This window comes from Xenopus tropicalis, chromosome 9, assembly GCF_000004195.4.
Source record: "Xenopus tropicalis strain Nigerian chromosome 9, UCB_Xtro_10.0, whole genome shotgun sequence".
Classification (NCBI taxonomy): Eukaryota; Metazoa; Chordata; class Amphibia; order Anura; family Pipidae; genus Xenopus; species Xenopus tropicalis.
The window spans coordinates 68,852,284-68,874,527 of record NC_030685.2 but is presented as its reverse complement, the minus strand read 5'-3'; the positions used below and the strand labels follow the sequence as shown (position 1 = coordinate 68,874,527).

The window sequence follows — 22,244 nt, the reverse complement described above, 5'->3', positions numbered from 1 at the left end:
TGCCCTACTCTGCCTGTGTGTGCCATACTCTCCCTGCCCTACTCTGCCTGTGTGTGCCATACTCTGCCTGCCTTATGCTTCCACTATGTAGGCCAGAAAAATTCTGGCCCTCGGTACCACAGACGTTGGACAGCACTGGTATAGTATGCATTTTGAAAAGCTTTATCATGAATATGAAACAGAGCAGTGAATTTAGGCCTTACCCCTAATATCTGACTGAACAGGATGGCATAAAGGGGTGTAACCACTCCATTAATTGCAGCACCAATGGATCCAACGAGGAGATACGGCCATTCTTTTGTGTTGTATTTTAATACTCGCCCGATAACTGATTTGTTTTTTTTTCCCTTTTTCTTCTCCTGTAGGGAGGGGAACATTTGATACTGAGAAAAAATATGTCAATGGGAATAAGCCATGATTTTAAGGAAAGAGAATAAGAAAGGGTATTTTAAAAGGAGACACAATCACATACAATACAATACTCTCATTACAAGGATTTTAAATAATCAGCTTTATTTTCTGGGACTGAAGTTTTATGCCACCTAACTACACTTACGGTATCATAACATTGCTCCAGAGTCTATTACTTCTATATCTACCCCCCTACCTTTTCTTTAGTCTCTACTGGTTCCATGATTTCATCTTCCACTGGCACGGCTGTTCCATTTACGGTGCCAGAAAGGGGGACAGGGAATATATTGGAAAGTTGGGATTTAGATCGCAGGCGTAAAGTGTTTCTGTAAGAGAAACATAGTTACATAGTTACACAGTTACATAGGGTTGAAAAAAGACCAATCAAGTTCAAACCCTTCCAAGTAAACCCAGCACACACCAACCCATACTGACCTATCTATACTCATGGAATTGCATTGACTGGAATTAGAGATTTAATTCAAACATTGCTCTGACATCTCTTTAGGGATATCTTCTTTAGGACTAAGACTACATGAATCTACTGTAGAAGGAAAGATAATCATCTGTGATTTTACTTTAGGGCCATACAACTAAATACTGATACAATTTACATTTGTTTGTGTGTATTGCATTCCTTGTGCACCCAGCACCAACACTACTGATTAAATGGGGCTTAAACCTCTTCTAAAAAGAATTCTGTGCATCCCTACCTCTCCAAACAAGGCAACCTAAACATACTTAATTGCATGAGCAATTGCATAGCCGCTCCTGTCACTCACAAACCACCCCTCTCAATACCCCCATGCGCCAGCCTTTAATTTACTTTTTCCATCAAAATTTTGCCCCCCCTCCCCCCGCATCAGCTGCCTATTCCTAGTTCCAGGCCCGAAGAACCATTCTTTTTAATGCTATGGCAGTCATTGTTACCTACCATTGGGATTACTGTGCAATTTCTGCTTTTTAATGTCAGTAGTAGTAGCAATGTTAGTCACATAATTAAGCTCCACAAGGTCATTTGGCAATGATTGTACTTGACGCTCTTAATATGGTGCCATATGATTGTCAATAGGTGTCGTATGATTTTCTATATGTATATATAATTATTCTGGTTTGTTACACACCTAAACGGCACTATATCCGCCCTTTGAAGTTCAATTCAAGGGTTATACTACCAAGTAAAAATTGCCTAATATGTAACAATGAGATGACTGATGTAATGATAGTAGGGACAGTGCATAGTCCATAGTCCTCCTGCAATACTCTTCTCATGGCCAGCAGAGGGAGCATTATCCCAAATATTATTTACCTTAGGCAAAATATACTTGGTTCATTTTGAAATGTATTTAAGATTTATGGTAGAATTATTTCAGCTTCTGAGTGCTAAAAAAAAAAAATGTCCAAGAACCATTGTATATAATTTCACTTAGGGATCCTGCTAAACATATCAGAAAGATTTACTTCAAGTGAAACTGTCCTAGGTCAAAAATACACTAGTCATAACATGCAGCTATTTAGTTTCTCTGCTCTTTCATACTTGCCTAGTCATCAAAGTCACATTGGGGCAATTTATTTAGTTGTACCAATTCTAGTAACCCACAGCAACCAATTAAAAGTTTTCCTTTAAATTGGCAAGCAATACAGGCTATGTACTGATCGCTATGGGTTGCTAGGCCTGATGCAAACTTTGACATTTATTTTACAGAAACCCCTTCTATTTATTTATTATCAATCATAACACCAAGCACAGTGGCAGGGAGGTCAAGCAATGTCTACAAGCTACAAACCTTAAGCTTGAGCGATAGCTTCCTCTGATGAAAGGTTTCTCTTTTTCTGCTGCAACGTCTTCAGTGGCAGTTTTTTCTGCTTTAAAAAGGTAAAAATAAAATAAGCTCAACAAGCAGGAAACAGGGCACCATGTTTATAAATAAAATAGCCAGTCTTGAAAAGGATGGATATAAAACCATTTTTAGTGCCAGGGGCTCTATGATCTGCACTGCAAGGTACTGGCACATTAATATGATTGCTGTGGATATTAAAGAGATAACTGGAAATGTAGAACCTATGGCCTTTGAAACCTGCACTGCAGATCTGATGATCTTCATTTAATAATAAAATGCATTTCAGAGCTGCCCATCACAGGTGCAGATCTGGCCCACCAGTGCCATAACAGATATCTTGTTTTATAACAGAATTAGATGACTGTGCAATTATGGCTTATTATTACATAAGAAGGAAGCACATAACGCTATTTAGGTGTTAAGAACTAGAAAATATGACAGCTCTGATTGACAAAGGGCAGAGAGCCATGTTATTTTACACAAAGTACGGGAATCATGTGGTTTACAAATAAGTCGTCTATGAGCCACCATGACTCATAAATGGGTCCAAGGGGACCCAAATAACTGAAGCAACATCTCTTTTGGATGAGAGATGATACAACACCTGAATAGGTTTGAGGTGGAACGATACAATCAATGACTATTTCAGCATTCATAGGAGCACCAATCCTAAACACTGAGATGATCATTGTATTTATTTTTAGTGCTTTCTTACCCATGCAATGCTTTCTGACTATGTGAGTTCCATCAAACATGATATTATTTTCCTTTATTTATTGGATATAGTACTGACATATTTACATAGATTGTTCCTCATTTACATCATTCCTTTCCCCAGTGGGCCTTGCTATCTATTGCCCCAATCTCACTCACAGTAGGGTCAGTTTCATCAAGGGCCAAGTAACCTGCATGTACGTTTTTTGAAGAGGGAAGAAAAACCATTATGGCGTGTAAACTCTCTCCTCATTCTGCTGCATGGCAAGGGTTTGAAAACAAACATTTCATATAATTATTACTAACAGCTATTGTTCCCAATTAAAATAAATATAAACTTGCTCGTCCTTTATAATCCAGTTTATTAAGTAACTTGTATTACCGGAGCTGTTATTCTGGTTTTGTAGGGTGACCAGCGTAAAGTAAACCCCCTTTAATTTCATGAGTTCTTCATGGTTTCCCTTTTCCACAGCTCTTCCACCATCAAATCCCACAATGATATCCGCAGTCCGGACAGTGGAGAGACGATGGGCGATGGAAATGGTTGTTCTCCCACTCTGTACCTTTGTGGAGAAGATAATAGCAATTAGAATGAATTTCAGCCTATTTAGGTTTAGCTTTGCCAAAGCAGCCATGAACTCCTTGAACACAGGCTTCCTTATAAGCTCACATGGGCCTCCTCTTTTGAGTCAAATAAGGTCATACTTTCCTTTGCAATGAAACCATCCCAGATTTTCTCAATGCATAGACAAAAACATATACTTCCTCTATGTTAAGTGGTAAACATTGGCACATTTTGGGTGGCCTTGGGCTACTCATGGTACTTCCCAATGCAGTAAGAGATGTGAGTTACTTTTATTGTAGCCACTTACCATAGCCCTAAATTTTACAGCTAACAAGTTTGCTTTTAATTACATATGTTGTTGCCAAGCTATTTAGAAAGTTTGTAAAAGATAAGAGATTAAATGCAGAGATAATGATGAGAGATTATACCGATAAGATAAGAAGTTGCTTCTGGTTTTACCATGGCAGTAGATCAGCTGATATGCTCTATTTCTCTTACTACCCATACAAAGCAGCTGTCATTGCTATAACATGTACTGTATAATGGACTGTTGTTTACTGTGCCGTAATAGTTACAGACTGGAATACATATTTGAACCCTGGTTAATTTTAATGTTTCACTTTAGAATTTTGTCAGTGAAGACAAAAACCTATTGCTCGTTGCTTGTGTGTGCGATGATATGATCCTTAGCTGCATAGGTGCTAATAGTAATAACTCTAGAAACCAGGTGGTAATTTAAATGATGGTATGAAACTGGAGAAATCAGTGAGGTTCTGCTGATAATGATGATAATCTAGCCATGCAATCAGTACCACTGGATGCTAGTGATTCTGACCTTAGAGGCCACAAGGTATATTAAAGCCCTATAACCCTGTTTCAACTACATCCCATGCATCCCTGTATTTATACTACTATTTGTTATATCCTTCTCTGCCAGTGGATCCCCCTAGGGCAGTGACTCCCAACCAGTGGCTCAATAGCAACAAGTTGCTCTCCACCCCCTTTGATGTTGCTTTCAGTGGCCTCAATGTAGGTGCCCATTTTTAAATCTCTGGCTTGAAGACAAGTTTTGGAACCATAGAGCCACAACTTCACAGCTTTACTCCAAGGAGAGCCAACTGCAGGCCAGCAGTCCTTACAGCGCTGCCAAATAGCCAATCACAGTCCATTTTGGACATCCCCAAAGAACCTTTTTCATGCTTGTGTGGCTCACCAACACTTTTTACATCTGAGTGTGGCTCACAAATAAAAAAGGTTGGAATTCCCTGCCCTAGGGGTTCTGCATAAGAAAACCATGTAATCCGACCACTAGTATCACAAAAAGTTGTTCCATGTTGCAACAATAATTCTATTAGCTTAGTTGAATGAGCCGTACTAGCCATACTAGCTTCTATTCTAATTTAGAAGTTCCCAGCCACATAAGATTAATCTAGCAGATGGCAGATTCGGAGATTTGGGCATTGCATGGACCCTTCCTCACACAGCAATAACATTATATTACATTTTTGGTTCCCTTAGAAATTGCTTACCTTGTTTAGAGCCTCTTGCACTATAGCTTCACTCTCATTGTCAAGTGCAGATGTGGCCATATCCAAGAGGAGGATTTTGGGATTTCTGATAAGGGCTCGAGCAATGGCAATTCTTTGCTTCTGCCCACCGCTCATCTGGCCTCCTCCCTCTCCAACCAGAGTGTCAAATTTCTATGACAGAGGTACAATAAAATGCAATGGTTAGAGCTAGTTAACTATTAAAATCAATAATAACCATAAAATATCTTTTTTTATTTATTGTTGTCATAAAAGCCAATGTATTCTTAGATTGGGAATGGAATCTCATAGAACACGGGAGGCACTGCTGGCTACTACTGTAGTAACTCTTCCTTATTCCTGGAAAAACACTAGACTTATGGACCCAAAACTATCTCCTCACAGTACCAGATTGGAAACATACATATATTGGATAGAGCTGGGTGGTAAATCCCATTGCCTGCCAACTGCATTGCACTGCATTGGTGCAAAATTATGGTTGTTTGGATCATTTAGAAAACTGGGTGATTAGCTACTTATTGGCACACAAGCTTATTTACTGAATATGGTAAGCTTAACCATAATGCAATGGCTTGGCAGGGAGAAAACTGGGATTCTTAAATTCAAGCAGTGGTCTGTCAGCTGAATAGAAGGATCTGAAGGAGGGACAGAAGGCCAACTATACCTTAATCAGTGGATGAGACTAGAACGTTCTAGGGCAGTATATGGGCTCAGACAGTGCACATGCACAATACTAGAACAGTCTTATGGCAACGTAGGCAAAGGACCATTCAAGAGTATAATGATGGCCACTTACAAGGAGAGAGCTAACAGCTGGCTAGTCTACAGACTTTGATGGCAGATTCCATTGAACAGGGAAGGAAATTCAATTAAACACAGAAATTGTCCCCTGACAAACAGAAGACTAGCATATGATCATTTTTATTTTAATGTGAGGATCCCAAACCAATTGCTACTAGGGGATTAACTTGTGTTTTCAACTCTTGAGCCTTTTGTAGTAAATCTCCTTTGCCTCAATTTACCTGAGGTAAATCCATTATGAAATTGTAGGCATTAGCGTCTTTTGCTGCCTTTTCAATGTCATTCATAGTGACTCCATCTCGCCCGTAGGAAATGTTCTCGGCTATGGTCGTAGCAAACAACACTGGTTCTTGTTCCACAATCCCAATTAAAGAGCGCAGCCACTTGGTGTTTAGTGTACGGAGGTCATGTCCATCTAATGTTACCTGCAAAACGTCATCCAGGGATAAGAATATTTATGAAAAAAGACAAATATTAGATTAAATACCTGTAATATACCTTAAATGTACTTCAATACGAATTTTATATCCTATAGTATGTTGCATATGTTTAACACATGAGAGTTGAAGCTTATCAGCTGAAAACAAGAGACTGCAAATTTCCCATTAACATTTTTTCTACCTTTCCATCTGTGGGGTCATAGAATCTCTGGATGAGCTGAACTGCAGAACTTTTCCCTGAACCACTGGGTCCAACAAAAGCCGTGGTTTCTCCCGGTTTAATGGAGATGCTGAGATCACTTAAACTCTGTGGAGTTGGAGATGGGAAAAACCATTCATATTCTTCTATTAAAAAAACAACATTCTTTATATAATAATAATAATATTTATATCTGTGAAGTTCTGATTAGTGTGTTCATGTGTTTTTCAGGTTCAATGAAAACTTTTTTTAATAAATAGGCAACTCCCATTAAAATGCATCATTTGGACTTTGATGGTATACAGTGAAGCCTCAATTTTACATACCCTGATTTTAAGCTTATAAATAAAGCTGGCCATACATGTACCGATATAATCATAAAAAAACTAGTTTTGTATGATTTTCGGAACCATCTGGGGCTCTGAATTATCATCCCAATAATCTTTGTACCATGGTGATCGGTTGTTTAGTCCAGTCGATCGGCCAGGTTAATGAAAAATTATGCACATGTATTGTGTATTGGACTATATCCTCGGGGGACCTACAGTGGAAGTCACTTTCATGTGATTGGTGTTTGCCAACTATTCCATGTTCAGAACATCCTCTGTATTTTAAGGGCTTTATCCTACGATTTCAGTCTGAATGTTGGTTTCAGACTAAAATCTGAATGTGTATGGCCAGCTTAAGTCATGTGTTTCATACCTTTATATCCGGTCTGGATGGATAGCAGAAATTGACATTATGGAACTCAATGTCTCCTTTCACCTGGTCCAGTTTGTGGCCTTCTTCTGACATACAATCAATGACTGGATTCTATAAATAAAATCATGTAATAATGAAAGTTTAAATAATGGGGGTCTTACTTAGAATAAATCACCTACATCTTACCAAAAATAAATATTAAAGCAAACTTAGGGAAGATTTACTATAGCTCGAGCAGTGGGTTGGGAGATTTGTGGGAGATACTTATCTTCTATTCTGGATAATCATAGAACTATAGCAGAGAGGCTGTTACTAGTGTATTTCATATATCTGTTTTCTTATTATGAGGGCTCAAACTGTGGTCCTGAAAGGTAAAGCCACTATGAATAGTCTTACCAAGTCTATGGTTTCATAAATGATGGTTGCGGCTGCTCTCCCAGATGCAAATGCTTCTAAACAAGGAGACGCCTGGCCTAGATTCATTGCAGCAACTAAGACTCCAAAGAATACCTATGAGTTAAATACAGAAGTGTTATACGGTATACTGTATATATCTTTCTTAGGTACCCTATACCTATTTGACTTACCTGAAGAAGACTTCCTGGTGATAACTCTCTTGTTTCAATTACCAGCCTGGATCCATACCAAAATGCTAGTGAATAACATAAGAATATAATGCACCACATATAACCTTGGAAAAAGCCTATTATAGTCCCTTTCCGAATGCCCCAAGTTTGTGCCTCCTCCAAGTTATCGTCATACCTGCAGAAGTACAAAGGGCAGTTTATGGTATAATGGAGACGCACCGTTAATATAATAATCAATTTTCAAAATGAAAGTCACAATGTAATGTTAAACCAAAAATATATAGTGATATCAATATAAGTAATGCATGCTGGGTCTTGAAGTTGTTGCTTCTCTAGAAAATCTATTCACCACCCACAATGGAAAGCAGAGAAACATCACATCTTAGAAACCATCCCTTCAACGTGGACCAGGGTAAGGGAGGGGTTGAATAAATAAAGGGGCGTGGAAATGTTCCCCACAGGAGGCATAAATATATAGTTATTTTTGGCAGTTCAAATAGTGCATGAGCACCTTTTTAAACCCAACAGAATGAGCTGATTGTGAGTGTTAATCATATAAATATCTCATCACTCATCCACAATCCAGCCTTATTGATAAGAATTATTGGCTAGTCACCGACACGTGTAAGAATTAATCAAAGGTACAACACAGGTATGTATTTCTCACCTCTCAGCCTCCTTTTTCTCTCCACCAAAAGCCGCCACAGTACGAATAGCAGAAAGGACTTCATCAGCTACTGAGCCTGCCTTGGCATATGCTTTTAGCTCTCGGCCTGTTAGCCTGGCCACAGCCTTGAAGCATAAAATTAAGGTTTAGGACGTTTTTAATGAAAACACAATGAAAATGCACCACTGTACTTGATGGACTTGTCATTTCTCAAACTCATCTACTATGTTACTGAGGTACCTGTATATAATTAGAGCTTTAACCTTTTGGCTTACTATCCACCGGCATAGACAATGCAGATACAGGCTAAACTTCCCCATATATGTCCACATTCACAGAAGGGTAGTCCATCTCTCTTTGCACACATGGGTGTGGGTTTTGACCAGAAAATGCACACTTTATGCAGTTTTGGCAGTATTTGCCTGTTCTCCACAGATGCAGATGCCTTTAGTCCACATAGTATACATAGTAATGGCCTTTAGGGCCTGATTCTTGAGTCATTTGCTCATGTTCTTTCTAAGGATTTCCTTAAAGTGTTGGTTGAAATGACAAGGAAAGTTAAACTCACTGGAGGGGTGCCAGTTTGTTGGGCACCCACAATGGGCAAAATCTCAAGCCTCTTGTCTTGAGTCAATGCACCTTTATAAAGTAGTGAACCAGCCCAGGGGACTTCAGATTCTTTGGTACAGTTGTAATACCTTTTGTACCTTTCCTTGATTGGTTAGTCATTGGTTAGTCAGACTCATTTATTCTTTTCCTTCTAAATTGTTTTGCTTTTCATTTAGAATACATCATAACAGTAGACTCTAGGACTTGTATAACTTTTCTGGGGCCTAATAAAAGCTGGACATTTGGAACATTAACTATGCACATTTGGTTAAAAAAACTTGAAGGGGAATCATCGCTGTTTATGAGTTTATTCCTACTGCCCAATCATGCCATTTGTCATTAGTGCTTTGCAAATTGCTGACTCATACTGAAAGAAACCAATTAGAGCAAGTGAAATCTGTCAGTGACTCACAGCATGAGTGTGTTGGTTGCAGCCAGAAGAAATGTTAGGTTGAGGAACTAACAAAAAAAGTGTTAAATAAATCAACAACTATATAATATATAAACAACTATATAATATATAAACAACTACTGTATATAATAGTGAAAACTGTGAAGATGTATTAAACATTCACTACAGTTTAGTGGCCCCCGTTTAATAAAGATACTGCACTGGACTTATAGCTTTGAGCTTTCTATGGCCCACACTGCTACTTTCCATCCTCAGGGTCAAAGAAGCAAAGAAAGAAAAGCAATTAATTACCACTGCCATCAATCCCGCTCCTAAGCCAATTAGTGGACTGACGGCCACAATTACAAGGGTTAATTTCCAGTTTCCAACAAAGCCGATTAGGAACCCAAAGATAAATGTAGAAATCCTTTCAATGAAGATGGCAACTTGATCAGCGATGGCATTGTTGATTTTGTTGATGTCACTATAACACAAATAGAGATCCTCCATTAAAATCTGACAGAAACAGAAAAAATTCCTCAAGAATTGTGTGTAGTAGCCTTTGACATGATTTCATGGCATTTCTATGTACAAGCTAAAGCTCAAAGGGCATTTTGATTGCTTGACTGAGCAGATTAGTACCAACTAGCATCTTGACTGCTAGTTGGGGGATACAGACCGCCACTATAGCACCGAGGAGTTATACTAACTCTTAGGGGCTGATTTACTAACCCACGAATCCGACCCGAATTGGAAAAGTTCCGACTTGAAAACGAACATTTTGCGACTTTTTCGTATGTTTTGCGATTTTTTCGGATTCTTTACAAATTTTTCGTTACCAATACGATTTTTGCGTAAAAACGCGAGTTTTTCGTATCCATTACGAAAGTTGCGCATTTTTCGTAGCGTTAAAACTTACGCGAAAAGTTGCGCATTTTTCGTAGCGTTAAAACTTAAAAGGTGCAAAGTTTCGCGTAAGTTTTAACGCTACGAAAAATGCGCAACTTTTCGCGTAAGTTTTAACGCTACGAAAAATGCGCAACTTTTTACGCAACTTTCATAATGGATACGAAAAACTCGCATTTTTACGCAAAAATCGTATTGGTAACGAAAAATTCGTAAAGAATCCAAAAAAATCGCAAAATACCGATCATTACGAAAAAAACGCAATCGGACTCATTTCGACCCGTTCGTGGGTAAGTAAATCAGCCCCTTAGTGGTGAATTTCATCAAGCCATCACAATAGGACACCCTTTGCCCTCTGCTAACTTATTGCAAGTGGATTATGACAGTGGAGACAAGTGACTAGACAGTAAGTGGATAATGGAGGTTTAGAGATATCTGAAACCCCCAGCATAGTAAGTAAAACCTTCTTAGAAGTTATATACAACAAAGAATGGTGAAGTAATTACACTTTTGCTGCTTAAGGCTAAGGACTCATGGAGCAGTTCAGTCGACTGCGATAGATCTCTGCTATTGCGGGCGACTAACCGCTCCGAAATTCCTTTCCACCGGCAACAATAAGAGTTACCAGTGGAAAGGCAATTGCATCTCTTCATTAATAAGAAGTTGTGCAAAGTTGCAGAGGTCTATTGTGGGCGACTGAACTACTCCATGGGTTCTTACCCTAAAGGAGAAGGAAAGGCATTGTCTTCTCCTTAAACGGTTATTTTATACTAATATAAAAGAGGTGGCACTTTAAAGGGTTAATAAATGGGAAAGGAACCTTACGTAAGGGTATAACATTGGCCTTGATTAGTACTTGTAACATTTCTGTACAATTATAATAATCTAAACTAATTAGAGTTACAGAATAAACTGCCTAAAGGTTCAAAGAAGGAAAAATAGTAAAATTTCATTCAGTCATAATTCTTACTCAGAAATTCTTGTATTCAGTTCTCCAACTGAATTGCTGTCAAACCAACCAATGTCGAGTCTCATTATCTTCCTGAAATACTCCTTGCGGACAATTTGTATTTGACGAGCTGCCGCCACGACCCATAGCGAAATCTATATTGAAAAAAATGTATTTAACATGATGATCTGAACAAAACCACCTTGCAACCATGTTATATCAATAGCTTGGGGGGGAAAGGTAACTTGTCATATTTAACCACATTGTTATCACTTGAATGGAACATTGTACACGGTGATATCAATCTGCACGGTGGAGTTCCATGTTCTGCGTTCTAATTTATTAACAGTAAGTAAATGCCAGACAAGGCGTATGGTGGATATTTTCGGCAAGCGCCCTATGCCTCCTACTTGTGCCTGCACCCGAATGAATGAGATACGCTTGGGTGAAGGCACATGTAGCGGAAATACGCATAAAAATGAGAGACTTTGAAAGTCTCTGCCCCCTGACTGAACTATTCTCCTTGGGCTCCATCTGGAAAGTGCACAGCTGTGGTGCTAGGAATGGATAAACATACTGTATGTATTTGTGTATTTACCTGAAAGTAACTTAGAACCAGAACAATAATTCCAATACCGATATAGTAGTAGGCAAATTCCGTCATCTTTTTTTCAATGTTAGTTCTGTCGAGTAAGAGGTGAGAGTAGAATGTGTTAGATGGAATAGAACAGGTAAATGCAGACACCACATCTGTTTGGATGTTTTGACTCACAATTAAAATATGGAGTATTTATATGAATAAGAAAATTCAGTTTGATCAACCAATAGTTAGTTTCAGCCACAGTCCATGTCCAGTTCTAGGTAATGGACCTCCATTCCCCTGCAGATTTATAGAGCTTTGCCCGCACCTAACACAACTAAGAGCCAAAACACCCATAGTTACATAGTATTTATATCTTACCCACAGGCCACTGTGCTGTTGTCTACAATGTATTCAGTTCCATTCTTCCACCAGATTGTATCATTGATGCATTCCTTATTTATATCCTGAAGCTCTTGTGTCTCTCTGTCATATGTAATAAAGGTGTCAGTCATCATACCATAGATCAAAAGCATTAATGGCTGGGCAGCACCATGGATTAAGGCACACAAGGCTCCGATGACCATCATAACTTTGTCAGTTGCAGATGCAAAGCGGAACTAGAGTTAAAAAAAAGGATAGTTAGGATATGACATACTGGGAGAGCTAGTCTATCTGTCTATCTATCTATCTATCTATCATCTATCTATCTATCTATCTATCTATCTATCTATCTATCTATCTATCTATCTATCATCTATCTGTCTATCTATCTATCTATCTATCTATCAATTATCTATCTATCAATCATTTATCTATCTATCTATCATCTATCTATCAATCATTTATCTATCTATCTATCTATCTATCTATCTATCTATCTATCATCTATCTATCTATCTATCTATCAATCATCTATCTATCTATCTATCTATTTATCATCTATCTGTCTATCTGTCTGTCTGTCTGTCTATCTATCTATCTATCATCTATCTATCAATCATTTATCTATCTATCTATCATCTATCTGTCTATCTATCTATCTATCATCTATCTATCTATCTATCTATCTATTTATCATCTATCTGTCTATCAGTCTGTCTATCTATCTATCTATCTATTTATCTATCTACCTATCTTTCTCCCTCATTCTATTTGATCCCATTATACATATTATTTCTAGTGCATGGTTTTTATACTTTGCATAGAGCTGAACTAAACCCTAAAAATAAATATAGCTAAAAATGCCATAATTTATATACCGAACTTATTGCACCAGCCTAAAGGTTTAGCATCTCTATAGTAGCAATAATTCAGGCCTTAAAAGTTGTCACAGAAGCTCCCCATCTTGGATTTTGTCAGTCAGTGTCAGTGTCAGTGTCAGTGATACTCACATGCTCAGTGGGCTCTGGGCGGCTGTTGAGAAGCTAAGTTTAGGGGTCCTCGCAAATTATCAAGTACAAAATGAGGTTTGTCATATAAGCTGATGCTACAGAGCTGATTATTAAACTCTAATCGCACTGGTTTCCGAGTTGCCATGTAGTAAATATCTATTAATTACTTGTCAACCTTATATTATGGCATTTATATTCTGTATATACAGTATATTGTGAGTGGGTCCCTAAGCTCAGGTAAGTGACAGCAGCACAGAGCATGTGCAGTGAATCAACAGAAAAGAAGATGGGAGCTACTGGGGCATCTCTGGAGGCACAGATCTTCCTGCTAAAGGGCTGTGGTTGCATTGGGCTGGTACAGAAGCCCAAAACATAATGTACAGCATTTCTGCCCTACTTTTTTAGTTAAGCTTTAGTTCTCCTTTAACATAAGGGTCATTGCCTGAGTCCCAGATGCTTGTGGACTTGGATCCTGTCATTTTTAAAACTGTGAATACGCCTAAAAGTGGTGTCCAAACATTTATAACAATATATATTTTCTTTGCGGGCGCAGTAAGCAAACAATACATTTTTACCAACTGAAAGAATCCAACACGGATTTCTTTTTCTTTCTTCTTCTTCTTTAATTCTTTCTTAGACCTGGTAAAAGGTGAATGGAGAAACTGTTAGAAATACAGACTACAGACTTTGACACTTGTAAACTATATAACATGGGGGAAAGAGGTGGGGCATAAGAGTATACAACTTTCCAACAGTTGCACCCAGACCCAGACTGGCAATCTGTGGGTTCAGGCAAATGCCAAAGGGGCTGCTGTAAGATGCCATAGACAGTCACTATTTATTGGGCTGGTGGGGGCTGTTTGGGCCTCTGTGTACTTGTAATGCCAGGGCCTATTTTGGGTCCCAGTACAAACTTGATTGTACCCAGTGACTTCTACCTCTGTTTCTAAACCCAAAGCTGGTAAAAAGTTGGAGTGGCCTATAGTTCTAAAGCTTCACCTTGTACTGCAGGTATCAGCACTATGAGATATACAATCTGTATTCATAGAAAATATTTACTGATGCATATTAAACATGAAAACATGGAAAGTGGGAGTCAACTAAAAATATTTTAAAGGCAAACATATACTACAGCAGAACCAACAAGGCTTGCATGTCAGTCCATTCAGACTACCAAAAATGCCCAGCACAGATAAGGGATCTGTTATCTGGAAATCTGTTATCCAGAAAGCTTCAAATTACAGGAAGGCCATCTTTCATAGAGTCCATTTTTTAATTAAATAATTAAAAATTTTAAAAATGATTTACCTATTCTTTGTAATACTAGAACCTTGTATCTGATCCCAACTAAATATAATTAATCTTATTGGAGGCAAAACAATCCTATTGGGTTTATTTAACGTTTAAATAATTATTTAGTAGACATAAGGTATGGAGATCCAAATTAAGGAAAGATTCATTATCCAGTAAGCCCCAGGTCCCCCGCATACTGAATAATTGGTCCCATACCTGTATTCAAATATGAATTCAGACTTTGTATGTCTACTATGACATTAACCCATGTAAAATTGTTCTTTGTGAGTAAAGCAACAGCATCCTAATCTTTATTGTGCTGACTGCCCTCTGATAAGGAACTAATACTAAAAGTCTCTGAGATCAAAGATACAATAGCTATAGGCCAAGGTTTGCCCTCTAGTCCCACTGAAAGGTTAATGGCACATAAGGCAATGAACCCATAGCTATTAAAATATACACAGTAGTCCTCTAAGGAATATGACTAAGCATATGGGAGTGGTTTGGAAGATACTCCCAGCCATGTTGCTGTACCAAGGGTCTAACAACTTATATGGCTGGTAATGTTTTATTTATAACTTCTGTTTACAGTCTTCCCAGTTCATTTTTATTTTCTTGATCAGAAAAATAAATGCCCTAGAATTCTACCCTAATGACTTAGAAATATAAAAAAAAAATTACAGAAACTTCAGACAAGTCAAGAATTTGAATTTGCCATCATCAAGCTTTAAGATCTTTCCATTTGGCCATTAAATTTAGGACTCTGAAGGGAATGTGAGGTCTTAAAAATAAATATTGCCATATTTTTATCCCTTATTATTGTTCCGTACGTTTGGTGGACCATACACCAAAACTGATGGACTGATGGTGCATTAGTAATGACTATGGGGTTTTATAAGGTTAAATAAGGTTTCTATTGATTGGCAATGGAGTCTGGCACAGTGCTGCTACTGGCTGCACCGACGTGCTCACTTCCTCTCCTGAGTTTTCTGCCAGGGAAACAGACAATAGGTCACATTTGCAAAGCTGAAGGCAACATGCAAAGTGCAAAAATTAGCCCCAATCTGCCATTTTTTTGCTCTTAGCATACTGCATTCAATCGTTTGCAAATTACCATAGGCCTCTGCTCCTCAAAACAGAGTGGAGAGACTGTGTTAGTCAGACAGGATCCAAGAGAGGAGGCACCATATGCAACCATGCATGGTAGGGAGTGGCAGGACACTCAGCCCACATTGGGGCTCTGTTTTTACCACTTTCCCTAAGGCAGGCAGTAAGGCCAGGGCCTAGTGCAGAGCACAGTGCAAAGGGGTACACAAGAGCTCTGAAAATGTGCTTCCCCTAAGTGCTCAATTACACCCCCCCCAATAATTGGGAGGTTGAAGACCTGCCTAAATGAAGCAGGTTGGCATGTCTACATAAACAGTTCCTTTGGTTCTGCCAATGCAACCCTTCATACCCTGACCCCACTTTGCAAGGCTGTTCCCCCAATTCCTTCTGTTATCTGCCAGGGGCACACCAGAAAACCATAGGCCAAATGCTCACTGCCAGAATTTGCAAAAAAATTGCATTGGGCCGATAACCATAGAAGCCTAAAACAGCAGTACTTTGATGTAACAACAGATAACCATGCAAAGACAGAGATAAATATTCTATACATTCAAAACACTGGAGAATCTGATCTGTGGGAAGGCAACAAGTGAACAAAAAGTTGTATATTCAGAACAGCTTTCCTGTTGAGTCACAGCAAGTGATATAGATGTCTAAGGATTTACACATAGCCTGTAACATAACAAAAACAAAGCAGCCGCTTAGGCTATGGGCAAACAGCACGTGGGCATGGTCAATACACCCCTTTTCACCTGTCACCCCTTTCCATAGTAATCTAAGCCTAAGGCACATATGGTGGTGATTGGTGAATGTCTGACCAATGAGTCTAAACCAATGGTGGTCATATAATTTTGGTGCAATCTTTATTTTGAGGTCCAATACTTGGTCAAGTCCCTTACCTAATGACAAGATGACAGGTGTGAGAAAAATGTTATGTTAAATGAACCACTTAGTAACAGTTCCAAGAACATATGGGGCAGGAAACAAACTTTCTGACCCCCAAACTACAGACTTTCTGACCATCAAACTTGACATTTAGTAATATCTTGTACAGAAAATAGGCATTGCCCCCAATTTTCTACATAGCCTTAAGTCCAGGCCCAGACCCACAGTTCGGGAACCACTGGTATTAAGCTTGCTCTCTTTTCTCTCCATACAACACAATAATGGAAGCCATGATATGTATTTAGAAGTAACTTAGTAACACTACCTTGCACTACTGACTTGTATACATGATTCCTTATCTGAGTCCAAGGATCCTAAAGGTGATTATCTAATTTTTGTACAAGCAAAGGAAACTTGCTACCAGAGTTGAAAGATCAAATAGCGACGACTGCTCTTTTAAACAGTTATAAAGTCTCACTGATAAGCATTGCGTGTAAGGAAAAAGGAATATTGCTTATATAATCAAGACAAATTTAGGCTTTATATCACCTTAGCTGCATTCAGTGTATAGATCCCAGTCCCCCTATTGCACTGGCCCCAAAGTCACGTTATCAGTATTAAATGAGTTGACTTAAATGGTTTTGTATACTGAATAAAGTTCAAAACAAACTCTGCTTGAATGAGTATTTTTGTAATGCAGGGAAAAAATTACTGGCCAGGTTGTGGGTGTATACCACAAATAGGGCAGTGGGCATCTAATAAGCAGCTGTCCAGCTATTAATAAACTTGCAGTCTACAGCTTTTGGGGAATGCTGGGAGTCATAGTTCAACAGGGCTTGAAGCCTACATTTTGGACAGCTAGATTTACATCCCCATCTTTCCTTACTCTACACATTCTGATTTCTGAACAGTTACCAATGCTATGGCCCTGAATCTATCTACCCTCCCCGCACACCACCCCAAAACCACACTGAACACAGCTCTAAATGTGAGCTTGAATTTTTAAGCAAAAGGCATTTAAAAATCTATCTTGAGGTGTCAAATGTAAAATTGTGATAAAGGGGGGGCATAGCAGTGTTTCTCCACTAAATATTGCTGGACTACAACTCCCGGAATTCCTCAGCATTGTATCACCAGTTGAAGCATGATAGGAGCCGTGGTCCAGCAACTACAGAAATTCTTGAAGCAGCAACCCATTATAAAAGTCCTATTAAAAAAGTCTTATTAAGTCCTCCAGGTCTAGCAGACCAGGTAGTAGAAGACTATCCCCCTTACTGGAAACAATAACAGTTTGTTACTACCCCATAACACTTAAATGGCACTATATATAATACTGCATGGTAACCTCAGAATATACATTTCAAGGAGAGGATGGAAGTAGTGCTAATAGGCATGAGACTTATTGGAGAGTAATTAAGCTTAAAGTGCCTGCCTGAGTGTTAGGGTTTTTTTGGAGAGCACAAGTCTAATGTAGGAAAAATACAGTTTCCGACATGAATATGTTTAGAGAATAACGGCTGCCAGGTCCATAAAGTAAGTATTTTACCTGCTGTGTGCTGTTCTGTATAAATGGAAGGACGTATTTTTTGCAATTTAAAGGCCAGTTCTTTTTGTGGAGATGCTGCTTGTTCCTTGTGTATACCTTGTAGAGTTGTAGTAGCATCTGTTTGGCCTGGAGCCACATAATCTTAGAAGATTCTACAGAATCTGAGATTCTCTTTTAAAACATCTGGTGAATACTGCAGCCATATACCCCTTAATACCAGAAGCCCATACAGGGCAGGAGATCACTACAGGGATGTTCTACAAGTAGAAAAGGTCTTTCATAAGGGACTAGCACCTTGAGTGTTGCCATGGGAATACAAATTCATTATGTTAGACTGAGAGAAGCCATATATTGTTGCATTTCCCAAGCCCTTTCTTTACATCTGAAAAATGTGAAGTAGGAAGAAGCAGAATATAATATTTGTGTAGAATGCAGGGCTGCAGTGGTCTACCTGTTAGGCACCCTTATACACTAGATCATCTTTGCCTGTTAAGGACAGATTTTATTATTATTATCATTTATTTATAAAGCGCCAACATATTCCGCAGTGCTGATTTATAAAAAGTTGAGAAGCAAATTTGAAAACTGACAAAAAATTAAATTTTCCCTGCAAACATTTTTTTCATCTGACCGGATTTCTGAACTAGAAAAATAAATTCTGCTAGGATCTATTCGAGTGACAAATGATAAAATCCTGAGAACCCCATGAATGTGAGAAGTTCTAAGTTCCAAGACATTTCTCACAGAAAATTTAGCAAGAAAAGGGTTGTTTTTTTTTGATTCTGAGAAATCATACCTTAGTTTATGAAGGCAACAAAAAATCTCCAGTTCTAGACAAGAACCCCTACAGATTACACTATACCATTTCTTTCCACTAATTCATCTCTTATTGGTTACTGGGGAATAACCCATAGTTACACTGAGCCTGCACTATCTACATTAAATACATGACCATTTTCTGGTTACCAGATTCTGTTATAAATTTGGTTGAATATATTTCTGGCTGATGCCTGGCAATAGAGACTCCTTGTGTAAGTTGTACAAGTAAAGTACTTACATGTTGTTTTGTTTGTTTCTATCTATCCGCAGTAATAGGAATATATGTCCCTGCCGGAGTGCAGCCTGTGCCACTGTGTTGTTCCCTCTACAGAGACAGCGCTGAGAGCTACTTTATTCATGTGCAGAGATGAACTTTAGAAGCGACGTTCACACCCTGAGATAACAGAGGGCACCCCCAAGGCATGCTGGGTATATATGACAGAAGTGATTTCTCACAATGAATCTTTGCATCCTGTTGTTTGTGTTTTATTGATCTGCCATGTTAAGCCTGTCACAGTAATATTTTTCTTATTGATTGCCAGTTATGTCTAACAGGGGATTTAATGATCATTGTGGGAGGTGGATGGCTAAATTCCACTGCATATAGAGCGGGGTCCTAAAGCCAAAACATTTTTGTTTTATCCTATACCAGCACTGATTGCAATGTTGTGATTTCCTCATGTATCTGTCAACAACCAATAGATAATTAAAGGGAAACACTACCCCTAAACACTGTGGGTCATGTAAATAAAGACTATACTGGATTATACCATATTGAAACATTGCCATCTTAAAGAAGAAAGAAAGGTAAAAACTAAGTAAGCTTTATCAGAAAGGTCTATGTAAATACATCCATAAGCACTCACAGAAACACTGCACTGACTTCTCTGAAAAAAGATTTCTTGTGTCTGTAATTTCTGTGCCAGAGACACACAGCTCTCTGCTCTCTCCCCTCTCCTGCTCCCCCCTCTCTCAAGAATGCTAAGAACTCACCCCCCCCAGGAATGTGGATCTGAGCCAATCAGCAGGAAGCTGGCTCATAGTCTAACTAACTGAACATATTCACTAGGTCTGGGTGTCTGTGCAGGAGTGAGGCATTATGGGAACTTTCTTTACACAGCTCAGCATTTTTTCTTCCTGTTTGGCTTCTGATCTTCTGAACAGGTGAAATATGGGGAGACTTAAGGGCACTATTGAGACAACTGAAGGTATGCCTGCAGCTTGAGATTAACTCTTTATTAGCCTTTCCTTCTCCTTTAAGTACTAATGTTCATCATTTGGCTTTCATGGGACTCTGTGCTCACACACAAACCAAAGACACACATACATGCTAGGCCACATCAGCCAATTAATGGACAGGGTTCTGTCTTTTACTCCCACGCTTCTTCCTGTTACAGTTAGAGCTGCATTATTTCCTGTCAGGTGATCTCTGAGGGAGCACACAGCCCATCACAATATGGTGGCCCCAGACAAAAGATGTAAAAGGACAATATTTATTTATATGTATGAGCCAAAATCATTTTATAGGCCCTTTGTGAGGATGTATTATAATGGTTAATTTTTTGCTCAACCAGGTCTGGACTGGGGTACACAATAGGCCCTGGCATTTCAAGTACACCGAGGCCCAAACAGCCCCCACCAGCCCAATAAATAGTGACTGTCTGTGGCATCTTACAGCAGCCCCTCTGGCAGGCCTGTGTTCACTAGGAAGGCATTTAAAAAGTGTTTCTTTCCCACAATCCCCTCCCCCCAAACAAGCCATTTCTGATAAACAAATAGCGTTTTATAATATTAAAATGAACTCTTCAATGTGGAATTTTCACTGGGCATCATTCTCTGTACTTATTTTAATACAGAAGAACCATAAATAGTCTGTAAAATAATAAATGATGCCACTTGGATCACATTACAAGACTATATAACCTACTTTAAAATGTGATAATTTTAGGTATCACCCTGGTGTTCTACAAGCTCTGTAAAAGCGCCCTTGCACCTTGATAAAGTCGTAATTTCCACTATATCTCTGTATTTTCTAGTATTTCATATTTTGAGTAGATTATTTCTTAAATAATTGTAGTTAAATTGATCAAAAGATTAAAAGGTTGCAAACCCACCCTCCCTAGCTGTATTGCTAAATGCTAGCCTTTCCTGATTGTGGCTAAGAACTAAACAAAAGCAAATCTTATATGTTGTAGAATTTCTGAAATTAGAATTAGGATCTGCTGGGATCTTCCCACCTAGTCACACCCAAGCATGCTCAAGTCCCACCCACATTTGGGCAGTTCCCACCCCTTTGTATGTATTCAAACCTGATCTATTTCTTTAAAATAAGGATGACGTATATGAGGTTTGTGACGTATTCCTTCAAATCACTGATTTATTGCCTAATACCAAGTGTCAGGTTCAATAACCTCGGTGTCGCTGCACTTTTTATCAGGCCATTACAGTTACAGTCATAAATTATTAAGGTGGCTGATGATTTACACCAGGGTTTTTTCACTTCTGTTTAACTAATCATTAGCAAGTGAGTAATCCTAATCAACATTTTCAGACATTGATATTCAGAGAACATGATCTGGCAGATCCAACAACCCAACCAGCAAGATCAATATCCTTTTAATGACCGTTTTATCACATTGTGTCTTTATTGTACAGAACATCCTGTAGACTCATCAGATGTTCTCTGATTCAGAATGAGCCAGCACTTCAGTCTATGGGGTACAGTTCTTTATGCAAACTTATACAGGGAAGAGCTCCCTACCTCCTCCTCCCACTCTGCAATAATTTACAATAAGAGATTTTCAGATTAGAAATACAAATTAGCAACCATTAATATTTAAAGGGGATGTAAACCCAAAAATGGAAAGAAATACAATGCAATTCTAAGCTACTTTCCAATAAACATCCATTTCATCCATTTTTTAAAGGAGATGGTGATGCTGCCAAGCGAGCGGATCTTCTCCCAATATCCCCCACCTACGGATGGGCGATATCGGGAGAATCCAGGGTAATTCGATCGTTTGGCCCTGGGGCCAAACAATTGAATTATAATGGCGGGTATAGGAAAAGTCGGTCCAGGGACCGCATCAACGAGCCGATGCTGTCCCCGATCCGACTAGATTTTCTATCCTGCCTGATCGAGATCTGGCCGATTTCAGGCCAGATATCGGTCGGTTAGACCCATCGGGAGTGCCCATACACGGGGTGATTAGCTGCTGAATCAGTCCAAGGGACCGATATCAGCAGCTACTATCAGCTCGTGGGGACCTTTAGCTATTGAAAGCAATGTCT

At 38.8% G+C, this 22,244-nt stretch overlaps 1 protein-coding gene across 1 annotated transcript in view; it reads right to left on the bottom strand.

Annotated features, from left to right (window-relative positions):
• LOC100489744 (bile salt export pump) overlaps window positions 1-19,273 on the bottom strand; it is a 32,907-nt gene extending 13,634 nt beyond the window's left edge. Inside the window, exons 1-17 of the mRNA XM_031893650.1 lie at window positions 19,192-19,273; window positions 13,879-13,942; window positions 12,291-12,529; window positions 11,928-12,012; window positions 11,351-11,484; window positions 9,787-9,958; window positions 8,475-8,599; window positions 7,808-7,982; window positions 7,617-7,730; window positions 7,221-7,331; window positions 6,501-6,626; window positions 6,101-6,304; window positions 5,061-5,231; window positions 3,349-3,529; window positions 2,199-2,277; window positions 608-737; window positions 204-359 (exon numbers count right to left, since the gene is read on the bottom strand). Coding sequence (XP_031749510.1) covers window positions 204-359; window positions 608-737; window positions 2,199-2,277; window positions 3,349-3,529; window positions 5,061-5,231; window positions 6,101-6,304; window positions 6,501-6,626; window positions 7,221-7,331; window positions 7,617-7,730; window positions 7,808-7,982; window positions 8,475-8,599; window positions 9,787-9,958; window positions 11,351-11,484; window positions 11,928-12,012; window positions 12,291-12,529; window positions 13,879-13,942; window positions 19,192-19,193 — 2,268 coding nt within the window. The 5' untranslated portion in view covers window positions 19,194-19,273. The remainder of the gene's footprint in view (window positions 1-203; window positions 360-607; window positions 738-2,198; window positions 2,278-3,348; window positions 3,530-5,060; window positions 5,232-6,100; window positions 6,305-6,500; window positions 6,627-7,220; window positions 7,332-7,616; window positions 7,731-7,807; window positions 7,983-8,474; window positions 8,600-9,786; window positions 9,959-11,350; window positions 11,485-11,927; window positions 12,013-12,290; window positions 12,530-13,878; window positions 13,943-19,191) is intronic.
• Window positions 19,274-22,244: the final 2,971 nt, after the last annotated feature.